Here is a 12,306-nt window from a genome sequence, read left to right on the forward strand (position 1 = left end):
GAAAATATCCACCCCGGCATGTAATGTCGCGTGTGAGTGGACACTCCGTTTGATGGACAGCTCCAAATCACCAATGAGAAGCGACGTTATATTCTAGTGTTTTGAGATTAGTGTAACGTCCTCAAATTTACTGTTCAGGGCACGTGTGGGAAATTTAGGCCGAAACAATACAAAATAACGCCAGCGAGAGTTCACTGTGTGTCTGTAGTACTCTGTGCTGGAGCTACACTGGCCTTGTGGTGTTTCGTGGTGTGTTTTGAATCACATGCAGCCTGTCCGACCTTTTGAGCACTGGGGCTTCCTTTAAAACACATTTGGTACATTCAGTCTCTGAGCAGCCTGTGAGTTGATTGATTGTATCAGTCGATCATGAAGAGCCATCAGCTGAACACCTGAAACAGGCGACAGACACAATGATGATATACACTGAACATTCAACTTTGAGTGCCGAACTCCTAAAGTATGACATGATCGTAAAGTGTGGCAAACAAAGTAAGTATTAACTTAATATTAACAGCAATAATAATACATTAGATTTATAGTGAACTTTTAAAACAGAGTGCTTTATGCTGAATGGGAAAACAGATAAAGAATAGAATCAGGCCACTATGAGAGGCTCTGACTGCAGAAGCCCAGTCAGCTTCACTCTTAAGTCATGAGTGTTAAACATCATCAGTAAAATATTAAAGTCTCAGCTGTCTGAGATAACACATGAGATAACACATATTATGTCCTTTTCAGTGCAGTGCTGTTGTCTTCAGCTCCACGCAAAAAGCATGAACAACTGTATGTTCTTACTGTACCTGTCATTTGTCTTGATTTGCAGTGAGCTTGCAGTGAAATTCAGCGAAGGGCACAGTCTGTAGTGACTTTGTTAGTCTCATTGCAATGGCAGTATATCTTCAGTGCGAGATCGTGAAATGTATTTTCATGTTTATGGGTAGCTTTACAGCACCTCACTGATGTGAATATGGCAGTTTATGCCAGCACAATCTGATGACTGCAACAGTTTGCATGGTGGCACCACAGGCCTTGTTCCTGAAAGATGTTCTGACATCACACATGTGTCAATAATAACCTTTGATGGCTGAGTTCCATGTAGCTGCATCAGCTGCGTAGTTAACACCTGTGATGTTCCTACCACCACCAGTCAGAATGTGTGCCGTGGGTCCAGCAGCACAGCCAGAGGACCTCGCTGATAACACTGCACAGATTCACCAGCAGATGGCAAACAATGATAAAGATGCAGCAAACGAGAACATTTGACAGGAAGACAGGAACTGTCAGTAGCCAACTGCCAGAGGAACATGAAGGTGCATTAATAGCTTTTGGAAAGGAGGAAATGGGGTTGATGGAGCAGTGTAACAGCACATAATCCAGTCAGCGAGCTCTCTCCTGAAGAATACAACCACGGCCTCTGCAACAGGCATGAAGACGTCTCCCTCAAACAGAAACAAAGTATTAGACAGTAGCTATGACATGAAGCAGCTGCAGCCATGCCAGCAGCTCTGTGAGGCTGCCACTGCACAAGCTGAATGCTAATGTCAGCATGCTAACATCTTCACAATAACAATGCAAACATGTTGATGTTTAGCAGCTGTTCTGATTACTATCTGCACCATCTGAGCTTAGCCTGTTAGCATGCTAACATTTGTTATTCAGCACTATGCACAAAGTGCAGCTGAGGCATATGGGGATGCCATTAGTTTTACAGGTATTTAAAGTTGAGTTAAGTTGCTTATTGTGCAAATTTAAATGTTAACCTGATGATGGTGCTAGAGGAAAAGTCGAGATCATCAAATTTTTACAATGTGTGTTATTCAACGTGTGTACCGTGTTGTTCTAATCATCCATCCTGTCCTGCGGCCTCTGATAACAAATGTCAACCTCATGATGATGCTATGGCTACAGGAAAAGTTTTACAAAGTCAGTGTAGTCATGCTTTGGGGGACATGAATGACTGTGCAAAACGCCATGGGAACCAGTGCAGTAGTTCCTGAGATATTTCAGTCTGGAGCAAACTAGTGGACCAGCCGACTGACTGACATTGTCATCAATAGAGCTACGCTGCAGCTAACGCTAAACTTTTCACTAAAGTCAAACTACTCACTTCTTTCACTAGAAGGTACAAACCTGGGCTATGAGCTGAAAATTTCATTCCAAAGCCATTCCTGGAAGTTCACAGTATCCCACTCAGGACCTAATTCATTAGTCAGATAGAATTCAATTCACTGCAATTGTTATTTAAAAAAATATGAATTTTAATTTTGCAAAAATAGAAAATAAATTAGGAAATAATTCTAGTTAAAGCAATACAGCTGAAAACGCTCATTGGCTAAACGAGGTAGTAGTAATAGGTTGTCTTTGTTCAGTCCAGTACTGAGGTATTCTTTACAAACTGAATGAAATGAACAAGAGAAACATACGAACGTGCTTCATATGGTCTGATGGAGCCAATCAGTGACTTACTTTGTGTGTGTCTGTCTGTAGGTGTGTATGAAGTACATTATTTGTTGTTGCTGAAGTTCTGACCCATTAATGAAGATGAAAAGATCTCGCTTCCCACCTGAAAGCATCTCATGTTCAGTATTTGTTGATACTGCACCACAGAGGTTTCCATTGAACTCTTCAGTCATTGCTGAAGCTATTGTGGTGTTGCAGGTACTGCGTTATACTATCAGATGTTGCTATTTTACTATTATTTCCCTCTCTGTATATAAAGTGTATATATATATAGTGTTTTCCTGGTTGGCTGGCTGGCTACCTCCCTTGCTTGTACTGCATGTGATGGGCTCACCACAATGTGCAACTTAAAAACTGAACTGGATTCAGAGGACTCAAGATTGAAGGGACATTAATGTGAAAGACACATAAGGTGGTGTACTATTAAAATCTTACCTGATGCAGTTTTAAATGTCTTCTACCCATCTACAGTCAGTAAATAGGTGCTATTCAGTGGTGCTATACCCTACAAGTATCACTATCTTGGTGCTCTACCTTAATTATAAGCATTTTTCATGTAATACTGCAAAATATGTATAATAATTAGTTTAATAGGACTGTTTTTCTTATTGAAAAAAACTCACACTGTAGAGGAGCAAATTTCATCTTTTAGCAGCAGTATTCAAAAATAAAATGCATTCCAGAAACCATGACAAGGTCTAATCAGAAAGATTGTCTGTGTTAAAGTATTTAATGAAAGATATAGAATAGAGGATACAGACTGAGACACAGTTGCACTTAGTGCCCTTGAAGAATGAAGGAAACAAGCACCCTTCACCAGTGGTACATACGCCCCCTGGTGGATTGGTGATGACACAGCATACAGTATCTGGTAATGAGTCTGTAATTCCAATGATCAAATACTCACAATAAAACAAAAAATAAAAACACGCAAATTTATACATGTAGCTTGCATCCAAATTTAAATACTGTCATTTGAGAAAGAAACATATGAACTCCATCTTTGCCCATCTCCTCTACATGACTGAGTTTACACAGGATGAAACACCCACTTTATCAGGATGGCAAATTATTAGTGTTATTATTAGTATCAAATGAGTTATTATTCTAAGTATTTAAAGCGTCTGTTAAAAGATTTAGCAGTAAAGAAGTAAGCTGTGTTTTTGTCATTGATTGTAAACATTTCTTCTGGAAATCTTTTTCGGAACTGATCAAAACAAGAGTTTATCTGTGAAACATTTTTCCACAATTTCATGTCAGACCCAATGTACAAAATTATGAAATGAATGTTCAATTGGAAACTCGCAAATTCAAATAAACAAAATAAAAATCTGTTATTAACACACATGGTGCAAGCAGGTGCACTAGCAGGGTTTACAATATGTACAGTACCAGTGGTGGTAGCACCTGTATCATGAGCCCTCCGGATGATGCACACATCAACCTGGATGGAAAAAAATCTACGTATACAGCAGTATGAAGGTCAGAACTGGTGAGATTCACCTCGTGCATTCTCAAAATGTCAGTATTCTCAAGACCAAACTGAATTTTAAGTCAGACTTTGAAATCCTTTTGCGCTCGGATACAACAGAAATGATTATGAACCATTTTTCTTTTGTCTCCTCCCTTTCATTGTCTACTTACACAAAGGTGTATTTATCTCATGAAAACATGTTTCAGTCACTGCCTGGTACATATTCTTAAATGCAAACCCCACTGTCATCCACACCATCATCAGTGACACGACTTCATGACAGGATGCCATAATTCCTAACCAATAAAGAGACATTATGTCAAACAAATAGCAGGGAAAAAACCTCCTATATAAACATAGTGTTAAAAACAGAATGAAACATGTTAGCTGTGTCCCAACTGAGGTGTTTCATTTTTCAAAGTCTGCATTTCTAAAACAGCCTGACCCCTTTCTCCTCCAAATCTGGTTAGGAAATGCAAAATCAATGTCGATAACATTTGGAGGACACAATCATTACACATCACACATCATTATCCTTTAAAATCCCAGCGACATTGACTTGCTCCATGCAGGTCAGTAGTTTTGTGAATGAAGCAGGAGCATACACCAGTGAACTGGACCAATGGAACAGCCGGCGAAGGATGTGAATGATGGAAGCCATGCGCCTGACTGACGTGAAATGTCACGGCTCAAACTGAAAACCAGCCTGTCGTGGAACTTGTTCCAGTTCTCCAATGAGATTTCCACATTGTCAGTGGTTTGAGGGCAACTTCCTGCTGGTGAAGTGTATATCTAAAATGTAATAAGTTGCTGAGGCTCACCATTGTCCTCCACCATTAATGAAGGATGCACCTTTACAGGCGGCACCCTTCCAAAGATGCAGCCCCTGAATACGGACAGTCAGTCCATGTTAACATGGGGAGAGAACACTGACATGCTAAATATGTAGCTGAAATACTGAAACATAAATTGTGAATAAAGGTTTACTACTGATGGGGAATATGCTAAGTGTGTTAACCAAAACATAGTGCTTGGACAAAACCTCTTACAACAGTGTTTTTATTTAGTTTAAAATAGACACAAGTCTGATTGAATGATTCAAATCTGCAGTTTGATCATGTCTTAAAACACAGCAAGTACCCCAATGCCTCAGGTGCGTTGAATATTGCACATCCACAGGAAACAGAAGACTGTTGCAACATGCATAGGTCAAACATCCTTTACATTTCCACACAAAACCCCCTCTGGCCTGCGTCCTGTCATATCATGTGTTCAAATGTTCACAATGACTTTGGAAGTACTGTATTAGGTTTAGCATTAGTATCAAGCCAGTATGAAGACCTCTTTTTTATCTCATCATATTGCTGCCCAATAACACTTTTGAAAAACAAGGGTCAAAATATCGAGTCGTCTCATCATAAAATGTTTTTCTTCTTCATTTTTAAGATCATTTGAATTACATAATATAAAAGATGTCATCAGCGTTGAACTTTATCAGAGCAAGGTATCAACACCCTCAGAATGACATTTACCTTAGATTTGATTCAGTCTTCTTTCACTGAAGTTTGGACGTGAAGGAGGATTAAATAAAATGTTCTGTTCTCAAAGGAAAAGTACATTTATGAGCTTCAATATCTGATATACAGTAAACCTTCTCTGTTAAGGCAAGTGGTGACCAATACGTTATGGAAAATCTGCAAATGAACGATGGAACATATTGTAAAAATAAAAGGAAACACTAGTGCTGATTCACACATATCAGTGCTGAAAACATTTGCTTTTCCATCAGCCACAAATCTCAACTAATATCTGACAAGGGACAAGAGAAACATGGTCCTATCTGTACATAAAAACATCATTTTCACCTTCGAAGCACACACTTGTTTCAGAAACGGTGTGTTTTAAGTGCTTATGAGCTACTACAGGTACAGTATGTGGTCCATACAAACAGGTCAGGGTTCGGTCTTCTCAGGTTTCACTGTGCCTCCTTACACAATAATCAGTGGATCTGATTTAGATTTGCTTTAAAAATTGTATTTATTACTGTTATCATACAGTGCCTATTTTCCTTATCAAAAACAATGAATAAGTGCACTTTTGAAAAGTCCCGTTGATTAGAAACATACCTGCATTTAATGTAACCACTACATTTACTTTGTAACAGGTTGGGTGAAACATGCCGTCTAAATCAAATAGCAGGAATATATAACACTCACAAATTGTTGTCAGGGGAATCTATCGACCAATGGCATCGCAGCTAAACAGAACAGGAAGGGTTTCACACTGGTAGATGCATTAGTCATTCCAAGTGCTTTAAGTACTTAATGGATTTTTATTTTTCATTTTTAACAAAGCGAGGTACTGTATTGTATGCCCTTTCAAAGAAGGCAAGCCACTGGTGAGTAAACTATGAACAGTGGATATATATATTGTAACGTGCTGCATCAATTAGGCGTCTGCTCAGGACATCAGGGCACAACCACTTCAAAACAAACAGTAAGAAATCTGACAGCTTTATTCAGGCCTCCTGGCTCTCCATAGCAGGTTCAGGGTAGTTCCTTGCTGTCCTGTCAGGTGTTCTGCTGAACATTTAAACACCTGGCTTTCTGGTGAGTTAAAAGGGTCGTTCAGTCTGATTTCTCCATCCCAGAAATATCTCATATGTAAGACTGGAGGTCAGCCATGATTGTAGCTATCAAAACAGCTTCCTGTTCGAGCCAGAGGCAGGAGCTGGAATCACTAAGGTTCAGTGATGGGCCACCTGAGGGCCAATGTTAGTGTTTTAGGTTGAGGTCACCAGTGACTAATACTGTACATTGTTTCCACAATCAGTGTTTAAAATGTCTACATTTTCATATTTAACAATTACAGGACAGACTGATGTTTTTTCAACACCGTCTCTCTAGTCAGGCGCCTGTATGTACAATGAAACAGGTTTTTCTTGCTGGAATCGTTCCTCCTGCTCGTACCGGACATTAAGAGATCTCTTCCTAATGAGCTTCCAACATATGTGATGGGGACACAGATTACACAGATCAGTTGAGTATCTTTCAAAGTTACAGATTTCTTATTACAAAATTCTCGCTTTGTGTCTCTATCCCTCCACTGCAGCTCAACAGGGAGACTGTCTGGAGATACACCACGATACTGTACAGAAACTTCAGACTTTATGAACCAGAGAGCTGCCTCAGGTCGCTGGGTTCGACACATATAGAGCCAACCATCATCAAAACGTCCTCAGTAACACTTTGGAGCAGCTCGCCTGAGGAGAACAAGCCATCTGAGTCAGTACTGTCTTCAAAGTAAAGTTAAAACTCACATACTTAACTGCATTTTGTGCAATTTTGCTTTTCACTTTACTTTTGTGTTCTGCCTTCTCTGGTTTTGCCCTTTCGACCGGACATTTTTACACTTTCAAAAAGTGTTGGCCTTTTATTTTCATTCCTGTTCTTCACTGTCCTGCTTTTAGTTTGAAAAGACAAAAACGTGTTTCACTATTAAATCTACTCACTACTTAAACCGCCCTCTCCACTCCAAGTCTACAAATTACTGTGAACATCAAACGTCTCTTTGACCATAATATTCCCAGCCACCCTAACACAGTCACAACATACTACATCACTCAAATAAAATATGCTCTGAAAATGACCTTTTAATCAAAGTTATATTTTCAATAAATAATTCTGTGCTTTTGTGCCCTCTAGCAATTTAAGTAGCAAAATATAGTGTTACATCTCTGTTGCCGATAGCAGCTTTCTCCCTTTACTTATCATTGTCAATGCAACAGCTGGATGAGAAATGTCTGCTTTTAATAAAAAAAACAAAAACCATGAAAATCTTACATTGAATAATTCATGTTCCTCACGTCAGAGAAATAAATACAGTAATTCAAGGATGTAAACAAACACAAAGCAAAGCTGTGTTCAGGGGATGCACAGATGCTAAATCAGACAAAACATTAAGTTCATATCATTATTGGCTAGCTGCTGTAGTGTGAGGGGAGGGGGAGGGGGTCACCGTTGGAATACTTTCCTTCCTACGTTAGCAAAGCAAAGTCCACCTCCTGCTCGCCGATGTGAACACATACCCCACGTTTACTTACACTTCATTACATTTCGCTTCCTTTTTGTTCAAATGAAAATCAACAAATATACAAATGGTTCATGTTTCAAGACCTAAATTTCCTAACACTTTGTGGTATACATTCAGGAACATTCATGTTGAGTGAAAAATGAAGCAATAACCAAACAGAAGAGAAGAGAAAATAAAAAAACAAAACATATTCACAATAATTATTTATGAAGACTATTCATCGCCATACAGTTATCATATGTTACATCTTATTACTAGTTTCTAGCAGTCCAGACTCCCTTCCAGGGTGATGAGTTATTATAGTTTCTCCTTTGAGGGGATCCAGATATAGGGTCCTGAATGTTCCTCTATCACCTGTTTGCAGTGGTTATAAATGTCCTCTAAGGTGTCTCCTTGAACCAGGGCTGCAAAGCAAAGGGAACTCTTTATGTACTATGGAAGCAGGCACATCAAATTGAAATCATCACAGTCACATGTGCATCTTTTCACTGTTTAAAGCCCCCATGGATAGAATATGGAGATTTTTTTCCTTTTTCCCATCAGTAAACATTTAATTATGCTATTATCACATAAAAAGATGATACATAGAGACTAAAACGTGCTTTTCTTACATACTTTAAATGACTCCATTTCACTTCTGTCATTGAAAGTTGGATTTAAGATTCCAAAAGTCAGTGATAAGTATTGTTAAATTGGATTGTTCAAGTTAAGAAAGTCAGAACAACCACTAATACAAAACACAAAAAATCAACTTTTTCACGTGCTGGACTGGAATCATTGTAAGTTAAAATCCTCCCGTGCACTCCTATTAATGATTATATGACAAAAATGATCTGTCACACCAACATCGTTCCTTTTATACTTGCAGAAGGCAGCTTCAGCATTAACTGACATGTCCAGTATGTCTACACTGACAGTCTGAACGGGGCTCAGCAGAAAATCTCTCTACAATAATCCTGATAATTCTGCCTTCTGCATGCGGCCTTGTGAGCACAACTTTCTTTCTCCTTCTGCTCTGTGCTAAGTTGGAAGCAGTGCCTTTGATTCAGCAGCTGTGTTTAATCAAGGATCCAGCTAGCCTTGTATGTTCATATACTGTGTTTGAGCAGTGAGACACAAGCTGAATAGAGAGGGATTCTTTCGTATTTGTGCCTTTATTAATATCATACCTGTGAAGAATTCACCAAACTCCTGCTCCAGCTTCATAGCCCTGTCAAATGTCTTCTTGGCTTGTTCCTCTGTCAGTCTCTTATTCATGTCCCTGCACAGGGGCGAAAAACACAAAACATCACACACCATGCTGACTCTGATTTTTATTTCAGCCTCAATGTGAACAAAACACTTTTCTAGGATTTCTAAGCAGCACACAAACACTTAATAAACAGTTTATAACATGTTATAATGTAGCTTTAATGCAGATATGAGGACATTTATTGATGTACAGGATTTGTCAAGCAATCCTAACTTCTGCTTATAGCTGGATTATAGTGTGTTATAAACCTTCTATGCTATGTTCATTCATAAATAGGAGGACTGAAAAAACAGTTTGGCCACATTCCTTCATTAATATAAAGCAAATGTAGAGTAAACATGCAGGCTAGGGGAAGATCATAGTATAACAGAAAGAAGAGTGTTGGTTTGTGTTTGTAAGAAAAGACAAAACGAATACTCACATTAATGAATCAATAGATTTAGGTTTTATGAAGATGGCGATGGGATAGAGTTGTGCTACTTGTAGTCGTTTGATGGCATTTCCAGACACATCCAGAATGCAGTGCTTACCCTGAGACAGGCATGAATTTACAAGAGATGTACCACTTAAAGCACACAACGTCTCTCAGGTTAGAACACCACAGCTGCACAATGACAGGTTTTTAAAAAATCTTCAAATAAATCTCATATGATGTAAATCTAAGCAGCATCAAGTAAAAGAGAAAGACGTTGGCTCTTTCCTTTGGTATAAAAACCATACGCTGTGGGCCCTTTGATAAACATGTGTATACAATATACAGGCTTTACAGCAACAATCTGAGCTTCACTTTATGTTTGCTTCTATGTGGTGCAACTAACACACTGTCATTAACAAGTAAAGCATCTCACCCTTTCAGCCACATATTTTACAGACTGGACACTCGTTCCATACAGGTTATCATTGTACTGTCCCGCCTCAATGAACTTGTGCTCTTGGATGTCCTTCTCCATCTGCTCTCTGGACATCACGAAGTGGTAGTCTCGCCCGTCCACCTCGTAGTCCCTCTTCGACCGAGTGGTATCTTTGGTGCAAGGAGGACAATGAGCTCTTTACAACTTAGTGATTAGCATGCCATGCAACACCAGTAGACACTTTTTAATTCTCACTGAAGGTCTCGCTCAAGTCTATAAAACACATAGCAACACTCTTAAATGTGCTCTATGCAAACATCAACACTGTTCATCATTGTTAGAATGACCACGAAGCATGGTGGAGGTGACTGGGAGCCTATTTCTCACACCACTGATATTGTCAGCACCAATGCTTCTTTCATCATAAATAGAACAGGGTTACTGTCACATTTATTTATTTAGGACAGTGCCCTGCTGCTCTGTGTTGGAAAAAAATCCCACCAATCTGGACCTGGCCTCAACCAGAGTCTGGTCAGTTCTTTATGGCAAGTAGACTGTCTCTGAATCTAACTGTGGTTCACATTTACCTTTAAAGATACCCGCTCACAGGTGCTTGTCATGAAATTTGCACAAAAGAGCAAAAAGGGAGACGGGACGTTAAATATTGTTCACAGATAAAGTCACCCTTTGGTATTTCATTGTTTAGATAATATGGTGGGTAGGTAGGGTGGATTCTAGACTAGAGAAAAAGACTAGGAAAATCCGCAATTCCTAATTGTTCATTGTTTAGATATTTAACAATAAATATAAAGTTTTAAGTTTTCTATAAGTTTTTGTGCAAATTTCACTGGGTATCTTTAAAGAGAAGATGATGTCGTCTACAAAGGTAGGAAGTGGACTATAATCTGAACACTCACACATTCAAACTACACAAACAATAATTCCAAAAGGACCACAGGAGTAAAGTGTTGATGGGGACAAATCACTTCAAGACTCACTGTCTAAATAAAGGGATGAAGGAATCAGTTCATCTTATCAGCTCTCTTACCTTGATGCCCTGAACTGTTGGCAGCTTTATAAGGTTTAAAAGGTGTGTTGAAATAAAAGAGATGGGTAAATCAAAACATGCAAAATAAAAACTTCTTTGGCTGATGAAGAACACATTACAGAACGCACAGGGGAGGATGAGGATGAGGCATAAAGCAGCATTCAACCCTGTCTTCCTCTCAGCACAGTGTGTAGGGGATTAGAGCATCTAGTTTCACAGTGGTGAGAGGAAAGCTGGTGGCAACCCCCCAGCAGGGGGAGCAGGGCAAATACTCCTAACACATCCACCCAAAAGAAGGAGCACGAGACTTAATTTAGTATTTCAAGCCCTGTGTAGTGTGACTATAATATGCATGTCAGCACATTGGATTAGAGCTTAACATACTTTATATTTATGTTTCTAATTTTTTCTCTTGTAAATTTTTAAAATGTTCCTGATGCATAGACGTAAAATGGAGTTCAGCATGGAACATTAATGTCACAATGAAAACCAATTCATCCAGCCATCAGTTACAGTTAAAAAGCAAAGACATCTGACTGTGTGTAATGCATTTTACTTTTTCTGTTTCATTGAGGTATTTGAAATCCTCCACAGATCCCACAGCTGAAAAGTGCAGCACATTAGAGAACACAGTGGGGTGAGTGTGTGATGCTGGTGTGCAATGAGACTGAGAACATCACTCTGACTCCACTGTGGATATGATCATGGTCATGACTGATTAAGTAGCAGGCAAACACGTCAATGAACACAGACAAAGACTTCACCATTTCTACTCATTGTCAGTATCATTTTGTCCTGCTACAACAACCCTGATTCCAGATTCAAGTTGGGATGCTGTGTAAAATGTAAATAACGGCAGAATGTAATCACTGTACAAGCAATGTAATGTCCTTTCTACAATCACATGTTCACAAAGTGGTGAACCTCGCTCCATCCTCACTTGTGAACCACTGAGCCTTTCCAGGATGCTCCTTTCATACCCAATCATGATGCTATAACCTGTTACCAATCAACCTGTTTACTTGTGCAATGATCCAAACAGGTGTTCCACAACTTTCCCAGTCTTTAGTTGCTCCTGTCCCAACGTGTTTATCTGCCTCATTGGCAGTGTTTGAACAGTGGCAGA

General features: G+C 39.2%; 1 protein-coding gene across 1 annotated transcript in view; it reads right to left on the reverse strand.

Annotated features, from left to right (window-relative positions):
* Positions 1-7,372: 7,372 nt before the first annotated feature.
* Positions 7,373-12,306, reverse strand: part of dlg2 (discs, large homolog 2 (Drosophila)) — a 190,462-nt gene continuing 185,528 nt past the window's right edge. Inside the window, exons 26-29 of the mRNA XM_041952695.1 lie at positions 10,130-10,302; positions 9,703-9,812; positions 9,199-9,290; positions 7,373-8,433 (exon numbers count right to left, since the gene is read on the reverse strand). Coding sequence (XP_041808629.1) covers positions 8,327-8,433; positions 9,199-9,290; positions 9,703-9,812; positions 10,130-10,302 — 482 coding nt within the window. The 3' untranslated portion in view covers positions 7,373-8,326. The remainder of the gene's footprint in view (positions 8,434-9,198; positions 9,291-9,702; positions 9,813-10,129; positions 10,303-12,306) is intronic.

This window comes from Chelmon rostratus, chromosome 14 (assembly GCF_017976325.1).
Source record: "Chelmon rostratus isolate fCheRos1 chromosome 14, fCheRos1.pri, whole genome shotgun sequence".
In the NCBI taxonomy this organism is placed as follows: Eukaryota; Metazoa; Chordata; class Actinopteri; order Chaetodontiformes; family Chaetodontidae; genus Chelmon; species Chelmon rostratus.